We start from the raw sequence: 23,940 nt of genomic DNA on the forward strand, positions 1-23,940 counted from the left end.
CAACATGTCAACTTCCTGATTCTAAATAATAATATCAGTGTTCAAAAAGAAAAAAAAAGAAACCTCCCACACTACATCTTCCCTTTCTGCTCGGACGCGCGCGTTCGAGGGAGAGGGGACAGCGGGAGCGCGCTTTCCGTGTCTGGTTAGTGGACTGACAGCCAGCTGTGCGGCTACAACAACAATCTCCTGGATTTGCTACGTACAATTATATTGGTATTGGTTTGCTTCTGATCTTAATCGCACACTATATCAGATTTTTAAGTGCTTACTCGACCACACACGGCTACAACCAGTATCATCGGCGGTTTCTGTGCTAACTAGCTAGAAGAGCATTCCTCCAACATGAATCCGTTGTGTAGCAGATGTAATCTAGTCGTTTACCCCACGGAAAAAGTGAATTGTCTGGACAAGGTAAGAACACAAAAACCTCTTATTGTGTTTTATTTCTTTCGTGGAATAACTCAAATACACTTTCCTCATTTCGTACCGCGGCTGAGCGCGTTTCTGCTTTCCTAAAACTGAACCTTTCATGTATTTTTGTGAATGAATTGATCAACCCAACTGAACAGGTATTTCGCTAGCTCGACAAGCTAGCAGCTAGCTAACGTCTGAAATTGCGATGGCACAACAGCGTGGTCTGAAGCTGCCTTTGGACGCTGTCATACGAATAATTAACCACTCTTTAGAAAGAATAAAGACAGCATGTTATCTTTTTAATGAGACTGCCTCAAGTCTTTGGTGTTGGTTTACCCTAAAGCGACGCCTCACAGTGCTTCCGACAGCCAAGCCTGGCCTGGGCCTGGCTGGCACCTTTGCTTTCAAGAGAGCGGATTCAAAGGGGTTTCTAACCTCTCGACAGAGCCGTACTCTCACAGATAAGGTATTTTCTTTGTGGATGCTAAGCGATGCGTGTCTGTAAACCAAATGAAGCCATTTTCTCGTGTTCAAAACTGCTCACGACAGCGTGGACTGACTTGGGCAGGTCAGTGTCCAATTCACTTGTTAATCCACATCAGGGATGATTAACTACGCAGGCTGGTTTACTTTTACCCTAAAACACACGCCTAATCTCAGTCAAGGTGGTAATCCCATCAATTTGACCCAATGTTTCTCTGTGGAGGTCAGTAATTCACAGGTGAGCCACAAGCAAAGGTAAAACCGGTGCTGCGTGTCTTGTAAATATTCAGTTTCATTAAAAACCGCAACTTTCATGGATCATACTTAACATCTGTACCTGGGTGGGGTCTCCTTGCTTTGCATACGAATAACAGCAACTGTATCTCTTTTAGAATCAAAGCAGGATTTAGAGCAAGAAGATAATTTGTCTAATAGACGTCTCAATGACTTGAAAATCAATCCCTGTTGAGATATGCTTATCTGTCAGGGCTGACAGACGGGGAAGGTGGAAAAAGCACTTAATCCAAAGCAAAATCAGCTCCTGACAGGATGCATTACTTATCTACTGCATGGATCTATGTAATGTTTTCCCATTGTGCTCTGAACTGGAATTGATTTACCTCAAAACCACTCTCTATGCCCAAGAAACCCAGTATTAGGAGGTACTATTAGACACGTTCGGCTGGCATTTATAAGAATCTAATTGCCACAAGTGCAGCCTAAATGTGCGCTGGAATCTGCCCTGAAGCAGAGTGCATTCCTGCAGATAGACTCTCCCATAAAGTGTACTCAGTCAGCGGCCTGCTGTGCGATCTCCCCTTCTGAACCAGGCAAAGCAACGTAGTCCACCATGTGTCTTTGCTGCCACTCGGCATCAGCGTTCACCCCTTCAGACGCACCAAAACAACCTCCCTTTCCCTCCCTTTGCCATTCTCATTTGGCTGAGCATTTTTCCATGTGCTCAGGAAAGCAGGCAGTCGAGGGTCTTGCCACTTAGACATTAGTATTCCACCAACAAACGCCTTTACCTGACGGCCTTCTCTAGGAGAGCCGGAGAAGCAGACCCACAGAGACTTGTTTGTCTGCTCCGTTCCGGTATGAAAGGGCTGGGCTCAGCAGGAGCAGAGCGTAGCTGTGCACACGTGAAGACAGGAAGTGAATTTTGCTTCTTGTTGGCTTACAAAATGAGTGCTAAGCTCATGTTTCGGGACCGTATCTTATCAGAGGAGCGTTCTGCAGCTTCATCTGAGGACAGCCAGTGAAACTTGTAACAGTACTTTGTGATAAAGTACATGTGGAGGTGCACAGTGCTTTGTGTGGTTTTTCAGCTCTTTGAGCAGGAGATGAATTGAGCGCCTGTGTAGAGGGGCTGAAACACTTTGTGTATGTAGTATTACTTCATGCTGTCTGCATTTTGTATGAGCTGCGTGTGAAGGCACTCTTTATTTATTCATGTTTTAATCTGACATGTGTATCACCACAGTGGAGCTCATTAGGTCCTGTGCCCAGCTCCAAGGTGGAACATGAGCTACTATTTCAGATTTCTATAATAATTTGATAAGCTAATGCATTTGTTCTGGCAGCTCATCTTTTAATCAGTAAGTATGAAAAACAAACTATTCTTTCTGCTTTTAAAGATGTGTTTGGGCTTGGAGTAGAGTTTCGGTGCTGGTAATGATTATTTCCTCTTTCAGAGAGCTTTATAAGAAAGCTGTTTTGAATTCACAGAATTCACTGCAGAAAGACTGCTGACCGTGGATTCATAAGTTTAATATTTGCTTTATTGAAGGTCACTTTATTTCTTTGTTTGTTTCATGTGTCTAACACCTTTTGGACTTAATCTTTCACATGCATGGCTTGCGTTTAGCTCTGTTATATGGTAGGTGTGTACGATTTCTGTTGGCTCAGGCTCAGGAAATTGGTGGAAAGAGGGTTAAAGGTCGGGCCATAGTCAAGTTGTGTGGCACTGTACAGTGTTTACACAATGAAAGGGCTCATATCATGCATCCAATGCTCATATGAAGGCATAGCAAACAACTAAGAGTTCTCTCTGAGTGAATGTCTTACCTTGTAAATGCAAATTTAGTAACTTTACGAGACCAAAATGGGGATGATTTGTTTGTATTTGCACTCTGATAGACGCTTTTCACCTGATCTCCGTTTTAGAGGAATCAGTCTGCCAAATGCTTCCTATATTTAGTCAGGTTATTCTAAGAGCTGAGTCATGTCACCCAAATGCTACAGGAGGTGAAGCCACCGCCAGTCGATGACTCACAGTCACTAACGAACATCACAGTCAGGATCACTTGAGGTGTTGACTCGATAGTGAGTGGTCAGGTTCTTTTTCTTGTGATCAGAAAAAGGAACCAGTGTACATGTTGTGTTTGCCGTCCTGATCCTTTACAGCTTTATGGATTCGGTAATGGATTCTCTTTGTTGCGCTGCTGTTTCTGACATTTAGGGAAGGGACGAGCAGGCAGAGGGACATTTCTGATCCACCGGTAACATTTTGACCAAGCAGAAGTGTGTCGATGTTTCATCTCAGTGCGTTTCTCTGATTTTTAAAAACTCTCATTGCTGGATTGGAATCACATTAAGTTACTGAATGCACATCACAGTCTGCGTTTCTTTGAAAAGTTCATTTCAAACCTTGCTCTAGCAAAGCGTGTCTGCTCAAGTCGCAGTTTGCCTGCAGCTCAGCAGCAAAATCCAGGGCTCAGATAAGAACTAATGGCGTCAGGTGGGCTTATAATTACCCAGCATTCGTTAATGAGTCAGTTTCCCCTAATAGCACAAACCAGATGTGGGAGTCTTAAGGCATGATATCTTTCACGAGAATAATCTTTCATACTCAGAGCTTCTGCAGCGATCCGTGTGTGTTGTTTTAGTTTGATTCAGTCACTATGTGAACCGTCACATCATGCTAAACCTGCTCTGACACCTTAAAGCATCTGAAAAAAGTTGTGCTGAGGCCTATTTCTACTGGTTTTAACACAGCTCTGAAGTATTAAAGGGCACTAATGTCCTCTGAAGCATAAGCCAGTAGTCACTGGATCGTACAGATCCGTTTAAAATAGCAGGATATTATCAGAAATTAGTGTTGAAAAAACCCACCAGCTACGTAATTGTATCTGTTGTTCTGGTAGGTATGTTTATTGAGATCAAGCGATGGTTTGGTGAATGTGTTACTTTGGTTATTAGACTGCAGCAATGACTAATCTGCCCTGTACGTATTACACAGGAAGTGGTTGACAGAGAAGGCCAGCATCATTTTAACACTTGAAGTCACACTTTGATCATTTCCACTGTCGTCATTTAGCCAGATGCTACAATATGAGAAGTTTAGAGTGTGTCATGATTTCACATTATCATAGTCTGTGGTATTATTTTAAGAAAGAATTATTCACGAGTTCTTCCCTGTTGTTCCTTTTTTTTTAAGTCTATTTGTCGTTGGACTCTCACGACCCGCCCTCGCTGCCTGCTGCATGCATGCACGCTGCTTAAAGTTTTGTCTGCCTCCTTTATAGCTGCAGGGATCTCGTCCAGGATCACTTGTATGTCTTTCCCTCTGAGAGCAAACGCTGAGGCTGACTGAGCACTTTTGCTCTTGGCTGGAGCCTTTAACCCTCACTGACACACACACATCATTCACAGAGACGTATAACCTACATACAGTACCACACACGCGTGTAGATGCATGGTTAATGCTCACGTGCACATATAAGCATGCATACACATGTGGCCTTGAGCTGAGCTGATGCAGGGAGATAGAGCTGCTTTTTTATTTTATTGGTGGTTCATTTCTAGGGCTCCATCTCTGCAGTGTCCTCATTTTCCAGCCGACTGTCAGATCCTGCCGTAGTACCCCAGAGCCAGGTTTCCTGGAACTGGACAAGGCCAACAGCCGGATGGGCTCTCTAAAACACATTCGTTTTGTCCCTCATCTCCACACCTGCGTTTGTCCCCTCCTTTTATACGTACCGTATTTTTCAGGCTATAGAGCGCACCGGGTTATAAGGCACAATATCAGTGATCAACGGGTCTATTTTCATACATTAAACAAAACTCAGATAAGTCAAACTTTATTCAACTCACTTGTTGTAATGCGTTGAGTTTGAAATCCGCTTCGTGCCGCCATTTTTGGGGCAGTGGGTATAGAAAATAAATGAATGAACACACACACCTTAATGTTGAAGCACAGATCGTATCACTCCGCCAGGCTCGTGACTACGGTGGCCCGTAATGCTCAATCCATCAGCCGTGCTAAAACATTTTGACAGTTTTTTGAGCGCCGTTTAACACATAAAATCGGTTCTAGGTCAGAAAGCCCAACCAGAATTAATCCATACATTAGGCACACTGCATTTTAAGGCGCACTGTCGATTTTTGAGAAAATTAAAGCATTTTATGTGCGCCTTATGGTCCGAAAAATCCGGTACTGTAGGCTTTAACTGAATATGTATGTGTTCAGAATGTCACGGCTGGCTTGAGATTGGGACCCGTTCATGCTTGGATTTCAAATACACCTCAGATGTGTTTCTGTGGCACCACTTGTGATTATATTCCACCACTGTGTGTGTGCATCTTTTATTGTATTTGTGGGGAAACTGCGATCACAGCTTCACGCTGAATAAGTCCAGTTGAGAACCGTGTATTTTGCCGAACTGTGTGCGGTCATTATGTGGGAAACTCTATAATATGAGGTAAAGTCGGTGTCTGTAATGACTCTGAAAGCCTCACCCTGAGCAGATGTTTAAGGTTTTGTTTAGTTCATTTCCTAATATAAACTAAAAACAAGCCACAGTTTTTAGCCACTTTAGGGATCTATTTTACTACTGATCCAGAATGACGAGAAAGGACCGTTTTAGGAACAAATCACAGATTTTTTTCCAGTTTTTATTGGTAATTTGCACAGAAAACATACGGCGACTGTGGGGATTTGTGCTAGTATGATGTGCTGTTGATAAGATCATCAACATTAGATTTTAAGCATTTATGAAATCTGTCTTTTTCTCACTTTTTGACCAATATATAAGCGAAGTGTTAACCTGTAAGGTTGCTGTACCTGCTGACTGACTTAAATTGAAATGTTCTACCTGGCTGCTACAACAGGAAGCGGCACAGTAATGGCAATGTCACTTATGGGGGGGGGTTAAAAACTGCAGTTATGATATCCAAGCTGAGCATTTTAACCTTATTCTGATGCCACATTGTCAGCACTGATCAATAGTTTAAACTGATAGATGGATAAAGTGTTTTTTTTGGTGCACCTGTTCTTTCTTATTGTCCTGAAATGTTAAAGTTGTTGTGAACTTCATTCCTTTGTAATTTCACTTCATCTGTCTTGAGTTTTTGGGCTTTTTGAGGCGAGCTCACCTTCTTTTTCTTTGCTTTTCTTTTTTTTAAAGATAAGCTCCAACTAACTTGGTTACTGGATTTTCTTTAAACGTTTGCTTCTACTTTGGGAACTTCTGGTATATAATAGGGGCCGTTATGTTGTCTCCGGACTCCAGAGGACCCAGAGGAACCTCTCTGACCAACACTGTTGGAGATTTCCATTTAGTTTTATTGACTTTTGACCCTGAAAGTGGTTCAAACCCACAAAGTATCATGGGTTGCTGGTGGCAGATGAGAACAATAAAACAACTTTCAATGCAGTGAAAAAACATCAGCAACCAAATGTCACCTCAAGGTTTACGCTCCCAGCTCAACGCACCACGCCTTCAAGATAGTTTTTAAAGTACAGATGTATGACAGCTGGCATTTTAATTATAGCAGAAATTAGCACGATAAAACTTCACAGAAGCTAATCGATGGTGTGACACAGCCACAGGATGCATTTTGACCTCCTGAAAAGGACCGTCTCAATGTTGCTGAATCCTTTTCATTTTGGACGTGGTTTTCGTCAAGTTATTTTCGCTGTCATGCACCAACGAACATCTTTAGAACAGTTTTGAAACGTGTCAGAGGAAAAGGCCGACTCTCATCCTCCCTGCAGACACACAGCAGCACGATCACTTCTAAAGAGGTTGAAGATGCAAACTCCAGTGAAAAACTGACCAGTGGTGTGACTTTCCTGTTCAGTCGATGGTGTTGGCAGCTGGACAGCGAGGAAGATGCCAACAGCAGCTAAATTCTCCCTGATTAAATCTCACCAGGTGGTACTTTAATGTGTTTGTGACGTATTCACTTTTTAAGATTCACGTTGTACTGAACATACGGGCACCTGAGGACCTCTAAATGGTACTTATGATTTGTTCACTCCAGGACAGCTTGTGCAGAACATCTGTCACCTGAGAGGGTGGTGGGTGACCTGGTGGAGTGTGGGTTAGCTGGTTTAGTTTGCTAAACAGTAGACATGTTCTGTGGAGTAGATGCAAGGCCAGTTTTATTCTGGGAAACAGCAGAAAGGTCCTTGTTGGGTTCGTAAACCCAGCTGACACTTAACATTTCTCTGTTTGGATTTCACAGATGGTTTATTCTTGGTTAACTTTGAGGAAATGAAAAGGGGTCATTGATTCATTTTGAGATTTGCAAAGGTGGCAGTGACCACAGCTGCACATCACCTGACAATGGAGGAAATTGAATCTGCCGTCATTGTTTTAGACAGAACACCGAGGGAAAGCAGCAGAAAGAGTAACATGATGTGTCCATCTGCCAGTCCCTCAGGGCGCAACTGGGTTGTAGTGGGATAAGGAGTCTGCATTTGAAGGCTTGGCCCAGTGTGTTTGGCTGTGGATCACAGCTCTCCCGATCAGAGCCAAGGCCCTCTTTCCACTGTGATCCTTCGCCTCTGCTTGCCTGCAGCTACTCGCTCATACATACACTTGTTATTTGTGAGCACATACCATTCTGGGTGGTCCGTGCATCCAGACAGAACAGACAAAGCTGTTCTTAAAATCAACCTGCAGACACATTTTAGATTGTTTGATGTTGTCAGTTCCATACATGTCGCCACCATAATTGTGTTTACAGTCCAGCCGCAGTTTTCACACAGCAAAACTCAGCATCCTGATGATTTACTGCCAGCTGTTTGCCAAAGCTGTAACACATGCATGGGAAAGGGATGGATTTTCCTGTCGGTAATGGCTGCTTTCTTTGTTTAGAGGAATTTGTGTCACCAGTTTTGTGTTTTTGGGGAGAAACACTTGGAAAGCGGCGGCGTACTTGTTGTTGTTGCAGTTTAAACCTCTGTTTTGAATCATTTGGATTTTCTGTTGGGAGTTTTTCTGTGTGTGGGCAATTGAAAGTGATAAATAGTGGGTGAAAGAATGAGAGGGATGGCAGAGTGCCCTCAGGCCATGTTAATGACTCCCTCCCGTTTTTTGTCCCTACTGTTTGTGTCTTTGAGCTCCTCCCTCCCTTCCCTTGATGATAGCAGCCAGATCGTTGCTTCACTCACTGGCGTTTCCTTTCTCTTACCCACCCTCTGCTTTCCCTCCTTTTGGGTTTGTTCGGTTTTCTCTCCTTCTGTCTCTTTCTGAACCTTCAGGCCTCAGATCAGCCTTGGCTCCAGGAGAAAGAAGGAAAAGGGTGAAGTGGGTGGGAGAATTGAAGGAAGGGTGGTAAAGAAGCTCTTCCCGTGATAGATACGGGAGCTGTGAATACGACCAGAGAGTGAATGAATTTGTGAAGATTCACAAGGCAAAGATATGTCCTCATCAACTCCAAACTCTAAAGTCCCTCGCTGCTTGCACCACTGCTGCCAAACCTGCTTATAAATAGTAACCATACAATTTTCTAGCTAAGGGGAAGCTGATTTTTTTATTTTTTTTGTAACTGCTCAGTGCCAGCATACAAAGGCTGTGTTGCTTCACTTTAGTTTCACACAGTCACCTCTTTCTTGTGAAACCTTGGGGAATAAAAGAAAAGTAGTCTTGTCCTGTTAAGTTGTTGCGTTCCTCACATCTTCTGTCTTCTCTGTTTCTGACAGTATTGGCATAAAGGATGCTTCAGCTGCGAGGTCTGCAAAATGACTCTAAACATGAAGAATTACAAAGGCTTCGAGAAGAGACCATACTGCAATGCGTAAGTTGTCCCTGTTCATTTCTGTGTGTGTGTCTCATGTTTTATACGCCCAAAGACTCTGTTCGCAGTGTTCAGTGTGTCCACAGCCTAATTTAGGACCAAATGTTTGTGCAAGTCTGTGTTGCAACCCAACTATGGCCCCTCTCTCCCGCCTTTGCTGTTTATCTGTGACTGTTCCAGCTCCCCCCTCACAGAGAAAGCCTATGGGTGGTGTGGGAAAGTGCCTCCTTCCCTCCTCTTCTCAGAAGGGAGGGGGGGGGCATCGACAAAGGAAATTCCTGAAGTTCCTCTACAGTGACAGAGGTGGACAGTCTGAAACTGGCATGTCCGCTCATGCTTCAGTTCATGTTCGCACACTAAACGCTCAGGAGGAATCCGAGGAATCCCCCTCACTCATTACTTGTAGTGATTTTCTCCTCTTCTGAGTGCGTTTTGTCAGAGCTGCAGAGTGCGAGTGCATGTATGGGGAGGGAATGCAGGGGAAAGGCGTCTCTTCATGTTCTGACAAGCTCGTTTGGTCAACTGCCAGTTTATTGACACAGAGATAAATCTGGAAGTCAGGCTCGTGTTGTCAGTCCCAGCTTAAGGGAACAACATGTTTCACTGCTCGCTTTAGGCCAGATGTTTGCTGAAGGATGTTGCTTCCCTCATGACTAACGTTAAAAGCACAATTCTTTTCCACCCTACAGTACATCGGAAAGAAATGAGCTGCTCGTCTGGTCTGAAACATTGTCCACGTGTCTGCATAAAGAGTGACGAGAAGGCGAATTATTTCTGTTTTCTGTGTTCGATGCTCTCTAAGTGGGCATAAAATGCCCCCCCCCCATCACACAGAACAGCTGTTTGAAACCTGGTTAAACCAATTTCAAACCAGGAAGCTCTGAATCTCCCTTGTTTCCTGCCTTTCTATATTCATCCAGTCACACTTCTCAAGAAAACTGAGCATTATTCTTTCCAGTTTGAACATTTAAGCTTAACCTGAGAAGGCAAGATTACAAAAAAAAACTGGTCACTGCTAAATCTGATAAGCAAAAACTCTGCTTTTATGCAAATGTGTCTGTAGGTCACCCATTTTACAGGTGAGCATGTGCTGTCCTCAATTTGAAATGTCGAACCTGTCGCTCTTTTAACGTGAACATGCGAATGTGCAGCGCTCACAAAATGCAGAACATGCACCTCCGGTGGCTAAATCTTATCAATTTCATTATTTATAGCAGTGCTTTTTCTACCATGACATGTCTGTGATACCTGGGGTTTTATGACAGTCTCTGTAGAGGGAACAAAGTTGCATAATATGTGCTATATTTTCCGTAATAATGGCAATTAAAGCGCCACGCCTGAGCTTCACCAGCACTGGTGTTGTCAGTAGTGTCTGACTTTCCTATTGGTTTACTCAGATCTCAACTCGGCAACTAGCTGATTTAAAATGCTTTATATAGAACATACGAACATTAAGTAACAGCAGTTTTGGTGACCAGAGCAAGACCAGACCTCAGCCATGTGTGGTAATAAACTGTAAGCCTTTAAGTTGATAATAGTATCTTAATCATTGTTCTCCGAACCTTCTCCGGGTCCCTCCCCCCTCTGTGGGAGCCGGGCCCTTCAGAGCATGTTTATTATGCCTCTCTCTGTTTGTTTAACACAACTCTCAGTAGGGTAAACTTCATCAGTGGAAGGGGCTGCTGCCTCGGGGAGGAATGCAGGCTGCATTCTCCATTATTTGTGGGATAGCTGCTTCTTCGTTACTCCTCTATATTTGACCTTGATAATTGATATAGGCGTAGTTTGTTTTTGCAGTATTCCCACCCTCTTCCCTGAGAGGCTCATCCCCCGGTGAGATGATACCGTCACCGGGGGTTGTGGGAGACTGAGGAGGCCAGATATGCAGACAGAAAGATTCAAACTTTTCCCTGGAAACACGTCACTGAATGACTCGGAGGCTGATGTTCATTTGGAAATCAATTTGATTTTATGAAAATATGTTGCAAATGTCTTGATTTAATGTTTCCATTTACAGTTTTCCTCTCATGTATCAGTGATTAAAACCAGTCCGTGTCTTTTACTGGTTGTTTTCTGTGATGCAGCCTTTATTGGTAAGTTGTTTCCATCTTCATTGGTCTGATGGAAAGGTTTAATATCAATGGACTTGGACGGGAGCTTCATTTACAGTCATGTGCAGCAGCAAATATCATTAACTTCTGACTCATAACAGTTTACTGTCTCTATCAGTATGCTTTGAGTAGAATTTGTACATGCAAGTGAGCTGTTGCTGCTGAATGATGCCTTACAACCTTTCCAGGTCACACAGGGTCGAGCGGGCCTCAACATCTCTTGGTTCCACAGTGCAAGCAGGCCTCTCCTCCTGCACAGTAGGCAGCTTGTGTTTGTGTGTGACTACACGAGTGGCCCCCTTACTCCACAAGTTCAACCTCCCCTCTGTTTGATCACTCCCTCTTTAGCATTTGTGCATGTGTTTTTCGCCTTTTGCAGCTTGTTTAATCTCATTATACGATCTGAGACGCAGACGAGCGTTGGTCTGACCCTCTAACGCACTCATGATCATGCAGCGTGCGACCTCTGAGTCACGAAGCTTGGATCTGCAGCCTTGTTTATGTTTGCATGATTTTTACATGATTTCCAAACATAAAACACTCAAATGAACACGGCTGATTGTGATCGTGTGGACTCGAACGCCACAGCCGCCGTCTCAGGCAAGCGGGCGCTGTTGGGTGTCAAGAAGCTCCATGAAAGCGTGTTTCACAACAAACAAAACACGCCCAACTCCAGAGAGAGATAAACAAAAAGAATTAGACTTTTTGCACACTGTTAACAGGGTTAAAATGAAAGGATAACATTGCTGGTTGTTGATACTGTACGCTGGAATTGTCGGCATTCAGCTACGAATTTCTCAAATGCAGCAAAACTCGTCGGTCAAGAATACCGAGCATGATGACTCAGCGATAGTAGTCACGAATGGAAATTGAAAGCATAACAATTCCCTTTTATCTTTTTTTTTTTCCAAAACCGAACTCTCTGCTTCTGTGATTAGATATCTGAAAACAAAGAAAGCGTCCTCTCATTTGCAGGGTTTTCCAGGTTGCCTCGCTGCTAACATCTGAATGTTGCTGACAGCCGTCTCAGTTGTAAAATGACCAACTTTGTTTGTTGTGCATCACAGCTTGAAGTGCCACTTCCTGACTTTAACGTGGCTCATGTTTAGCTTGACTTGGTCAACCATGTTCTCTGAGAAACTGTAAACTAAGTGGGCCACCCTGAGGCTCTGATGGTGGCTGAAGATTTTCCAGGACACCCAGCTCCCTGAGGCAGGCTGGGACTGGAGTCGGTTTGAGCTGTCCGATAAGCAGTCAGGACTCTTCCTCTCCCTCGGGACTGGTACCATGTGTTTTTGCTGCCTTAAGGACCTCTTTGAACTGGCAGGCGCTGTTATTTGTGGACCTGTGCATAACAACACTGACTTATGCATGGCACTGGGAGCAGTTTCAGGCCGTCAGTAAGTCCGACCGTGTGGAGCAGTTCTTCCAGTGCTGCTTGTCTGCATGGAGTCTGTTTTTCTGCTCATTCACTGTGTTTATTTTTGTTTTAGAGCGTTTCTCCTGGCTTGAAGGAGGTTTTGTGTTGCTGCTCGTGTTTTCATCAGAAACATTTCCAGAATCCATTCAGAAAAGGACTGGCCTTCATGCTCTGCTGCAGGGGGCCGCCCATGACATCATCGCACTCGCCCACGTCTCTGTGACCCTAATTCTGTGTCTGGCGCTCGCTGTTCCTCTTCCTGTTATCCCAGTAGGACGAGTGGCAGAGTATTTGCCTGTGCTTTGTAAGCTCTGGAAGCTTTTTCCACACCTGCTATGGCTCGCCTCCAAACACCCCCCCCCACAGCCCCTGCCTGCACTTCCTCTTTTTCAGACTACCTTGGCTCTCACTGACAGAGCACTGTGCGTGATACTGACATGCTTTTTGTCTACAGGGCTCCTAACACAGCCTCAGGACCACCTTGAATAGCAAATGCCTCCACTGTGGGGGCCACAGAGTGTGCACTGCTTGATTTATGCTGTTTTCTCTTAGAAGCCAGGCCTGAGCTTCACAGTGAGTGGAAGCTGGTGTTGCCTGTGAGTGTTTACCGTGCTTTCATATTCACTGCTGTGTTTCTTCTACAGACACTACCCCAAGACAAACTTCACCTGCGTGGCTGACACTCCAGAGAACCTCCGCCTCAAACAGCAGAGCAAGATGCAAAGCCAGGTAACATGTTGCCGTTAGCCACTCAGACTCTTATTTGTTAACTGAGCTGTGACACATGGACTCCAGCACGTTTTCTGCGTCTAATCCGATAAAAAGACCTTTAAGTCGGTGTGAATACTGCAAGTCAGCCTTGATCAGTCTCATTGTTTTTGAGCACGCTCAAAGCTTTGATGCGAACTAGTTGAGCATGAAAATGACTCCTAACAGACCCTGGAGAAAGATGAGAGGCAGCGAGAGCAGAGGTCTCAGTGGAAAAAATAAATCGGCTATTCTGTAAACTAGATTAACTTTTATTCACTTAGATTAAAAATAATCTAAGTCTATACTTCCAATGTCTTTTCATCTGATTAAATGAAAAGACGACGCAGCATGAATCCCTTTAACAATGAATGCAATCCCATCTACTAGAACTCCCTGCCTTTCAGCTGATTATTGTAATTGCATATAAACCTGCGTCTTAACCTGTGCAGTCAGGGGATTCTTGTCCGTTTTCCATGGAAGCTCAGTCTGTGGAACCTGAACCGGTCTTTCCGCTGTATTTGTCGGTGTTTTTATCAGAATTGAGTAGATCACAGTGTGGCTTTACAAGCGTTTGTCGACATATTCAGAACTCCAGAATCGAGCCTGTGTTGAACCATCCCATTTACCTCCTGCAGTAGCTTTCTTGCTGGTGATAAATGTTGTTTGTTTTATGCTGCACCAGGTCGACTGTAAATCCTTCTCTGGTAATGGTTGGATTTATGCGCACCCATTTATCTTGGCATAGTTCCCCACGACTGCTCTTTTTACACAGGATTAGCATTACTCTGAGCATTACTCTTATGTGATCAAGAAATGATCTTTCCTCATCTCTTTGTTCAAGTTTAATGGGAGTCCCACTGGTCTTCTCGCTCACTATAGAACTTATGATTGATAGGTCTCCACATACCTGTATCTCAAAGGCAGCCATGCTAATAATTTCATCATCCTACAAAATTTCTCCCTTCCGATGGGTTTGAGCGAGCTCTATTTGTCAATTGTATCTTCATGATGTATAGAAACATGAGTTGACACCCAAAATGGCATCCAGCATTCATTTATAATCACCAATGTATGATAGAAAGGTCACAGACGAGCTCAGAATTAATGACGAATTACTCGAGGTCCCGAGGTGATTTGCATTTCTCCGCAAAACGGGGCTGAGGTCTAATTTGTAAGCACAAAGAAAAGCGCTACAGCTGTTCCTAATTATGAAGACCCAAATATATACCAGGATTTAAAAGAAAAAAACCCTCAGTGACCAAAATATCCATCTGAACTGGGTCGTGTGTTATATCCTTCTTAAGGATGGCTCTGAGACATTCGTGCTCAGCTTCAGACCTCGCTTTAACTTCCTCCAGTTAAATAGATGTTGACAAATCACCGCCAGGGTGGGAATGAAGTTATGTTAATTATGTCCTTAAATCTTTTGGCACAACCTTAAAGACTCGTTTGGTTTCACTTCTCTTAATCTTTCTATGTAGTTTGGGATGTTTTTTCTTGGTATTTAAGGAACTTGTCTGTCACCACAGGAAAAAAAAAAAATCTAATTTCATTTTCAGCCTCCTTAATTAGACAAAAACTGCAAGATTTAGAAAGTGTGACAACAATAATGTAAATGTGAATAACTGGAAAGGATCCACAGGGGGGAGCTGAGGAAGAAAGCTGAGGAGGCAGGACTCACCGAAGGATTCATCGTCTCATTTGAATGTTGTTGTCAGACACTACGGATGAGAAGTGGGTTTGTGGAGTGGAGACCGTGGAATTACAGAGATTGAGGGACAGATGGTGTTTTTCTACGTGGTCTGTGCATCTGAACAGCCCCCAACAGACACGAAGAGACGGACGTTATGACGGTGGCCATAAGAATCGCATTATAGCACAGTAAAGATGTTTGTGCCGTGCTGAAGTAGGATTATGTTTAACACTCTTTATATTAGTTTGGACCAAAAAAAGGCCCAAAAGCTTTGATGAAAGTAGATTTGTATGAAGCTCTCTGATGAAAAAAAGTCCCCTTCGGCAACAGAGCAGATTTCTAGTGAAGACATTTGTAATAATTTCAATTCCTTTTTCTCGTTTTGATAAAAAATTCCCCTTAAAAAGAAACCAAAAGCAGAAACATACAGTTGTTTAGTGTATTTATGTGTCCTGTTTATCTTTAAAGTGCTTCTGTGTGGCATAATAAAGTTGAAAGTCCTGTCTAAAACCGTCAAACCCCTCACCATCACTGCTGCTGTGTTGCTACGGGAACCCTATTGCTATGGCAGCAGGGTCGAGGTTTGTGACACCTCATTACAAGACTTCGCGGGGGGGGGGGGGGGACAAGACACGGAAAGAGGAAATAAAGGAAATAAAGAAACCGGGGGGAGCGACTTGGGGAAAAGGAGAGGGAACGCTAAGAGTGAGGTATAAGTGAGGTGGGGTGAAAGAATGAGACAGGAAGGCACCATCACAGAAAAAAGGACTGCAGAGGGAAAGAGGAAGAGATGAAAGTGAAAGGGGAGGGGAGGCCAGAGGAATGCAAATAGAAGCAGAAAGAGAGATTATAATACGGGGAAGGTTTAGCTCCACGGGACGACTGACTGTTGCTGCTGAGGCAGTAAAATATGAATGAATGAAAAAGGAGGTTTGAGAGGAAGGATTGTGGGTGGGGAGAGAAAGCTGGATCGTGATTGGTGGAGAGGAAGCGGTGGCATAGACCCCATAAGACAAAGGAGATGGGCTGTAGTAACGGTAATGGGTCATATGTTGCCTGAGTGGAGCGCAAAGAGGAGTTGAAGCTACATTTACCCTCATGACTCGTCTTTGTGAGAAGGTTTGAGGGATGCCTGTCAATTTTCAGGGAATTAGAATCGGCTGTTTTTTTTTTTGTTTTTTTTTTGCTTCTCTTTACGAGTTGGCGTCACGCCAGGGTGACGAAAGATGCAGACGCATCGCAGTGCAACAAATACACGCTCGTACTCGTAATCACACCATCACATCACATGGCGTCAGGAGATGAAAGGAAGGCTGGTCAGCACTCTGTTGAGCGGTGTCAGACGTTACTCGGACGTCTGGGGGGGGGGCGCTTTGTTTCCTGTTAATGGGCCGTGCAGCCGGGTCCCATCCTTGAGGCTGTCGCCATGGAGGCAGGAACGAGGCTTTTTGTGTGGGGAGGCGAAATGACTGTGCTCGCAGCAGAGGAGACGGAGTGTGTCACTGTGTCGTTAGTCAGAAAATAGCACGATACACGCCTTCCTGTTGCAGATTTGTAAAGCGGTGGTTGTGGGTTTGAATACTCGACATCAGCCACAGGGCAGCAGTTGGAAGGGGGAGCTCCCTCTTTTGTAATTTCTGATGCTCACGTTGTTGCATGGGCTGGACGTTTCCTCCTCTGTCCTTAGGGTCAGAATAGGGTGGGAACACACACACGAACGCCGTTTGTCACTCACTACCTCTCATTTTGACCATATATGGTTGCTGCCTCGTCCTGTATGTAAGGCCGTCTCTCCTAAGCAAACAGGAAGTTAGCGTTGCCACAAAAGACTAAACCGTATAACCAGGGCTCACGCAGATAAAACAAACTGCTTAATTCAGCCACCTTTTATGTTAAAGAAAATATCATTTCAGGACAAAACTTCCGGCTTTATCAGGAGAAATGTGGAAAGAATAGAATAAGCAGTAACTGTAATAACTTATCTTAGATTTCACCAAACACAGGCGCAGATGTTCATGTGCATCCTCACTCTAAAACTGAAAAGAAAGTTCAGTGTTCGTGTAAATAGAGGTGACATTTTGACATATTTATGTTGGCTGGTGTGATGATGGCAGGCTGGAAAAGAAGCCACAGTAGGACTATTCTCCTGCTAGTCTTAGTAAAACCCAGGAATAATCCTGTGCTTATGTTGTTTCTGTCAAAGATGAATTCTTTATGTGGAAAGAATCTAGGTCAAAGCATCTCTAAATATTAATTTGCTCCATTTGTTGGGTTTAGCTTGTTGACTCGCACACAGTGTTTGACTGATGTCTCGTGTTTAAGTGTTGCATGTTTTAACCTTTTCTTCGCTTTGTCGTGCAGGTTCTCTACAGGGAGGATTTTGAGAAGAATAAAGGAAAAGGTTTCAGCGTGGTCGCAGACACGCCAGAGATGCAGAGAATTAAGAAAACGCAAGACCAGATCAGCAATGTAAGTGTGGGCAGCTGAATTCTCTGGATCTTAACACACTGGCAGACTGCTTAGTCAGAGCTGTGCTGGTGTTGTTTGCTCCCTGACGGGCACGTTTGATGCCTCGATGATCTGAAGAGATGGTTTGCTTTTGCGGGGGATAATTTACATGCTGTTTAATACCTTAAGAACGACTGATTTCACAGTATCGAGCAAAGTGTTGGTCAGTTCATGCTTAAATTGGGGATGACATTGCTTAAAGGGGAACTCCGGTATTTTTAAACCTAGACCTTATTTCTGGCATGAAATACGTTCATCTACTCACTGAGTAGTTTGGCGAAAGTCGGCGTCCTTCGGAAGATATTTAGATAACTCGCAATCGGCGTATAGCCATATAACAGAGTGAACGGGGCAAGGACGATGCAGCCTCTAAATAAGGCATTAACTGTCTTTATTTCACCAATACTTTTAAGAAGAATGAATGAATGAACGTGTACTATAGCTCTGTTAGCTCATAGCTGCTGTTATGACCACTTCATCCACACGCAAGTCGTCGTTCACGTTGTCAAAATCTGATAAATATCCTGCCATGTTGCACAAAACTATCAGCAGCAAACTCTGTGTGAAGTTAGTCGACTGTCACAGAGGCACGGAGTAAATAAACTGTGCTCCAGGGGGGCGTGTGGATGAAGTGGATGATCAAGACTTTCACCAAACTGTTCTCGGTGAGTAGATGAACGTATTTCATGCCAGAAATTAGGTCTACGCTTAAAAATACCGGAGTTCCCCTTTAAAATGTCACCAAAATGTTTCCAAATGTTTATGGAACAAGCCTCAAAGATCTTTTATAGAACATATATCGTTCATTGTTCAGCCTTTCTCACCGCTCCACACTTATTTGAAAGGAATTCTCAAATATCTCTCTGCATGGATCATTGTCTTTCCGCTCCACGCTCCTCTGCTCTGCTAATTGATTCGCCGTTTTGCTGTAAATACAACACAAGCGTTTTCCTTGTGTCGCCAGTCCCCTGAACTCCGTTATGAAGCTCTTTATTTCCTCGTTAAACACCCTCATACACAAAAATGCATCGTTCTACATAACCAGCTCTACACCGGCCTCACTAATGACATAATTAGTGTGGAGGATGATGGGTAATTGCTGCTTTCATGCAATGAAAGCTCTCGCATGTCAAGGATCAAGGAAAGAAACGCATGTGCTGCATGTATTTATTTGTGGAGTCGCACACCACATCAGGATAACTACGACAGGATGGGCTCCGGCGCTCTGAAGTGCTTTTAGATACAACACATAAAGCATCTGCTTCCAATCAGCGTGTCATTCTCAGCTAATCATTACAGAAGCACTCCAGATAGATGCCAGTCCATTTCCATTTTCTGTCGCCTTGTCCAGCTTTAAGGATTGAAAAGCGTTGTTGGGGTTTAGTTCAGCAGCAAGCGGGACACTTCCTGTAAATCCACACACAAACGCAGCATCTGTTCAACCTTCTCCCTCTAAACAAACTAAAATAATCTCCCTCACACGCACTCATTTAGCATATTGCACTTGAAACTAGCTACTGTGTTCTCTCAGCCACTTGCTTCGCTGTCCTTGCACAAACACTCCCTGATCCCGTCCACTCTGGGAACACACTCCCCTCTGACTCTCCAGCACAGTGGGCTCTTTGAGGCCGGGTGGAAGCAGGGACAGAATCAGGGTTGTAGATCTTGACCGAGGCCGTGTGAGTCTGTCTGTTATCAGCCTGGAAGTGCGGGGGACGGGTTAATTAGTGCTGAGTAGTCTCTCAGTTTCATGTTGCGACACTGCTTATATCACAGTGCTAAAGGTTGACAAAGCGTGCCTGAAATGTTCATTCAACAGGTGAAATATTGGCTGATTTAAACGGCTTTTATGAACACTTTTCATTTTCCACCTGAGACTGCAGTAAATGGAGTAGTATCAGTTACTTGTGATGTACTTAGTCATGTATCTTTTGGGTTTCCTGTTGAATTTTGCTGGCTCAGTCTACCCCTGAATGTTCAAGCTTCTACTCACTTCCCTCTTTCTCTTCACCTGTCGTTTTTCTTCTTTTTGCATGTGTGTGATAAGTAAACGGCGGTTGCTATGCAACTCTGAGCTCACAGTACTTCCGACTGCTGAGATGTCATTTCCTTTTAGCATCAAGCTGCTTCCTTTGGCTGCACGAAACCGCCCCACCTATCACGGAAAGGCCGAGGTGCAGTCGGGAGACCCCTGGTGGACAGAAAGTGAACTGACGGTTTTCAGTCTCCTCTCGTGACATTATGCCGTTTGCACGTTTCAGATTAAGTACCATGAGGAGTTTGAGAAACGGAAGATGGGAGGAGATGTCCCACATCATCAGCCGAGCAACCCCAACCCAGGTATTCTCCCTGCTGCACACGCACAGAAACATTTAAAGCACATGCAGTTTACTGACGCAACAGATGGAAGTGGCGGTTAAATGACTAATGAGGGAGTTGATGGGAGGGCTTCTTAGCCTGTCTGTGCTCACCACCTTCCTTCACCTCTGCATGAAGTCCATTTATTTCTAAATCCCAGCATTGCAATGGGGAATTACTTAGTTTCTCAATCATGGCTGTAAGAATGTAACGTTAAATGATTTAATCCCTTCTATGGCTGAAGCCAAACAAACACAAACACAAGCCGAGCTCCAGCAGCTCTGCGGTTAAAACACGTACAGGAGGAACAATCGTGAGAGGATACAGACGTTCCAGGTAAACTCAACAAGTCCACCTGCTGCCTTTAGTTTACATGCTTGATTTGCAATTTTGCACAGAAGGTCATTGTTTCAGAAGTCATGCAACAGGAAATTCAGCTGCAGCTGATTGCATGTTTTGGCTTGCTGTTGAAGTCATCGTTCTGTGGAGGAACTCGTTCAAATATACAGACAGGAGTGAATGTCTGGAATGAGGATGCATTTGCTGTATGTTCTGAAATGAAAGAAATCAAACTCATAGCAGTAAAGCAGTGAAATTCTGCTTAGTTCCCAGCGGGTTTGATGTCTCAGATCTGACTTGAAGGAAAATAAATTTTCAGCTCATTAATCCGCCCTGCCCTTCCTTTTTTAGGAGCTTTCCAGCCGCCTGCCGCCTCTCACAACTACAACTATGAGCCTGGTCCTGAACCAGTGCGCCAGGCAGCTGCTGGTCCACCTCCCAGCTCTGGGGTAAGTCCCTCACTGTCCAACTGAATGTGGAACAATCAGAAGACTGTATTATCATGATTTGATTATTTAAAAAGCGTGTTTACACTTCAAAAGTTGTATCTGCGCAGTAATCTTCTTAATCGATGAGCACAATCATGAGCTGTAAGTCCTTTGACCCTCGTGGAGTCGATGGAAACTTCATGATGGTGCATTCATGAACTCCTTGTTGTCCGCCAACAGAAGCGGTACAGGGCAGTGTACGACTACTCTGCCGCTGATGAGGACGAGGTGTCCTTCGTGGATGGAGATGTGATCGTAGATGTGCAGCAGATCGACGAAGGCTGGATGTACGGCCGCGTGGAGCGCACCGGCCAGCAGGGCATGCTGCCGGCCAACTACGTGGAGGCCATCTGAGTGAGAGGGGAAGAAAAAGAGGAAGAGAAGGAGGAGATATAGAAAGGGAGGGAAAGAAGGAAAGGAAAAGCCCAGTGCCATCTCATCTTAACACCGCTTTCTCTTAATTTTGTTCTTGTTCCCTTTTCTGTCCTGTGAGACCCTGAAACTGCTCCCTTCTGCACCCCCGCTCTGTTTCCACCGTTCACCACACACAGACACCCTCAATCTCTCTGTCTGTCTGCCTGCTTCTCTGTCTGTGCTTATGTCTGTCTCTCTTTCATCTTTGTCCGTCAGCCATTCTGGCTCCACTCTTGTGCAAGTGGAAACTGAAAGTCTTAAAAGATAAACTCGCAGCTCATAGCAGTATGTCAGGGGTCATGATGTGTCACACAGCTCCGCCACTAGCTGTAGCACTTAACAATCCTGATGCAACATCGTGCAAAAAAATAAAGAAAAAAATGACAAAATATATCCCCAACAAGTCAGACACTGCAAGCATTCTTTCTGAGGAAAAATCTGCCTTTTTCGGCTCTTTTTTTCTTTAATTTTGCAGCTTGATCTTGGCCAGACTGGAAACCGTAATGAATCTCTATCAGATGTAAGCTTGAATATTATTTTGACTTGTGTACATTCCTTTAACCTCTGTCTCTGTTGCACCAATCAGCCGCTTATCAGTCAGAACAGAGAGGTTTTTAATATATTTATAGATAGACGTGCATCTCGCCATTCACACACAGGCATCCTCGTGCTCAGCACTGCATTGTGGGTATTGTGAAACTGGAATTGTAGCCTAACTGAAGAGCCCCTCCTGTCATTGCCTTATTGGGGCATTTTGGATACAGGAGGGATCAGGGACAAGTTAGGGGACAGTATCAGTCTATCTCTTGCAGCCACACTGATTACACCGCCTCAGTTAGTGCGATTGTTCTGTGTATCCACGCTTATTCCTGTTTGTGCAACCGGAATGCCTTCAGTCCTGAGAGGATCACAAAGATATGGTGATCAAGGTTCATCTGGAGAAAAAGGAGGTTGGAGCTGGTCACATTCTTCCTCTTTACTACAAAGCCACCATCGAAGAAGACACCCTTACGACAGAGAAGGCCAAGCACAACTCTCTTTATTGTGATTCTTTTTGTTTTTAGATTTATTCCATTGTTTTTTTTGTTTGTTTTTGCCAGAACATTCCAGTCTTTTTTCCATTTAATGTGAGAGAAACTGTTGAATCCTTTGCTGTGGTAAATGTTGTTTATCTCATGCTGTTCTTCCAGCTGTTCTCTTTGCTTCTCTTGTAATTATAAGATGCTTATTTTCCCAAAAAAAAATAAAGAAATAAATGTCAGTGAACTAATTAGTCAATTTTGGAAACGGGACTTGTGCACCGGTTGTGGGTTTAGTCGGCTCCCAGTTTTCGCTCAAGCTAACGGCTTGTTGTTGAAGCCCGTTTGTGATCTGCGGATCCCGTTAAGGTTTGATTCTGCAGCTTCACAGACGGGTTTCATCTGGTTCTGGTCCGTCTGGCAGGTGAATCCCAAACGCTGTCGACTGCTTTTGAGTTTTTCACCTTCAAATGAATTGATAAAGCTAAAATAACCAGTGCATCTAAAGACGGGTGCTCTCAGTAACGCCACTGGCTGTTAAACTGAAAAGTTCCTTCCACTGCAGACGCAAACAAAAGAAAAGATCCTTTCTCATTTCTCAGTGGTGTAAATAATGTCACTGTTCCCCTGACCATGCGCACCTCTTCCCATTCTCCTGCCGTCTCCTGCTCCTGTGATGCACTGTGACCGTCACAGATATGAGCAGTCGGGGGGGTTGCATTTTTAGGTGGGGCAGGCGGACACTGGGGGGGCCAAAAATGTTCAGCTTTATGAAATGAAACGAGGCTCTCACTATGTAGCTCGATCACATTGTATAATTGTATATGTATCATAAAGGTGAGTTCGGGAAGGTTTTACAGGTCATGGTGCTCTGGGAAGCTTGCCTGCAGGTGAAAGCGGTTCATATTTTTGTGAATTTTAAAAGTTGGCTCTTGGAAAAGTACACTTTGATGCAAGTTGTCGGTTGGTTTGAGCGTTCAGAAACTTTTTTTAGGTTGCCAAACATAGTTTAACAGAGTCGTGCGGTGCGTGTTCCTGCTTTCTGCATCAGCTGCTGTGACAACAGAATATCTGAAAATTAAAATAAATTAAAAAAAAGGTGATTTAAAGCTTTCGGTTGTGTCTTGTCAGTAAACCGGAGAGTTTGGCGCTTCGGCTAACAGGGAAGTTGTTCCAGGCTCGTCGTGTTTAACTTCTACTCAGCTGATTGCATCCGATTCCAACTTTTCTTTTATCTCAAAGGTGTTGATTTTGTCAGTGAGGATGAAATGAGAAAATGGCCAAAGACAGCCGGCGCTGACATGTGGCTCAGGATGGATTTGCCAAGCGTGAGATGATGTTGGCGTGCGGGGCTGCGGGCGACGGAGGGCAGATGCTCTCCGTCTCCCAGCTGCTGAGGCAGGGCAAGTTGTTTGTCTGACCTGGATATTTGTCAGGAGTTGACCTCTTTGGGCCAAACGCCGTTCCTCTGCTCTGGCATCACGACCCTTCAGTTCCCGTCTGGTATCCTGTCCGCCCCCCCGCCCCGCCCCCTGCTGCAGACCCTTCTTTCCTTCAGCCTTCGTCGTAGGCTCCTGCGCTTCTGATGAATCATTCCCTGCTTCTATGATACTGGTTATATACTGTAGACTTTGCAGAGTGAATCATATAATCCACGGTTGCAGGTTTAGCATTCAGACCAGTTTTGTGCATTCCATCTTAAAATTGTTTTGTTTTTGATATAATTTTGTTATTTTTTTGAATAAAAAGAATAAAGATATCATATGCATACTGTCTTACACGTGTATTCAGAACCCAGAATGCACACTCAGATTAAGGACCTGACATCATCTCCTGTTGGCCTGTTACAGCACTTCAAATTGTACTTATGATTCTGCAGATTCAATAAAATGTCATTTTTTTTCTCAGAATG

General features: G+C 44.1%; 1 protein-coding gene across 1 annotated transcript; it reads left to right on the forward strand.

Moving 5' to 3' along the window:
• Positions 1-96: 96 nt before the first annotated feature.
• On the forward strand, positions 97-23,938 carry lasp1 (LIM and SH3 protein 1). The gene is made up of 7 exons (XM_072369654.1): positions 97-414; positions 8,834-8,928; positions 13,104-13,188; positions 17,264-17,371; positions 19,672-19,750; positions 20,459-20,556; positions 20,776-23,938. The coding sequence occupies exons 1-7, from the start codon at positions 346-348 to the stop codon at positions 20,947-20,949; spliced, it is 708 nt and encodes a 235-aa protein (XP_072225755.1). The 5' UTR covers positions 97-345; the 3' UTR covers positions 20,950-23,938.
• The last annotated feature ends 2 nt before the right edge of the window (positions 23,939-23,940 follow it).

The sequence above is a fragment of the Leuresthes tenuis genome, unplaced genomic scaffold (assembly GCF_036924035.1).
Source record: "Leuresthes tenuis unplaced genomic scaffold, fLeuTen1.0.hap1 SCAF_17, whole genome shotgun sequence".
Taxonomy (NCBI): Eukaryota; Metazoa; Chordata; class Actinopteri; order Atheriniformes; family Atherinopsidae; genus Leuresthes; species Leuresthes tenuis.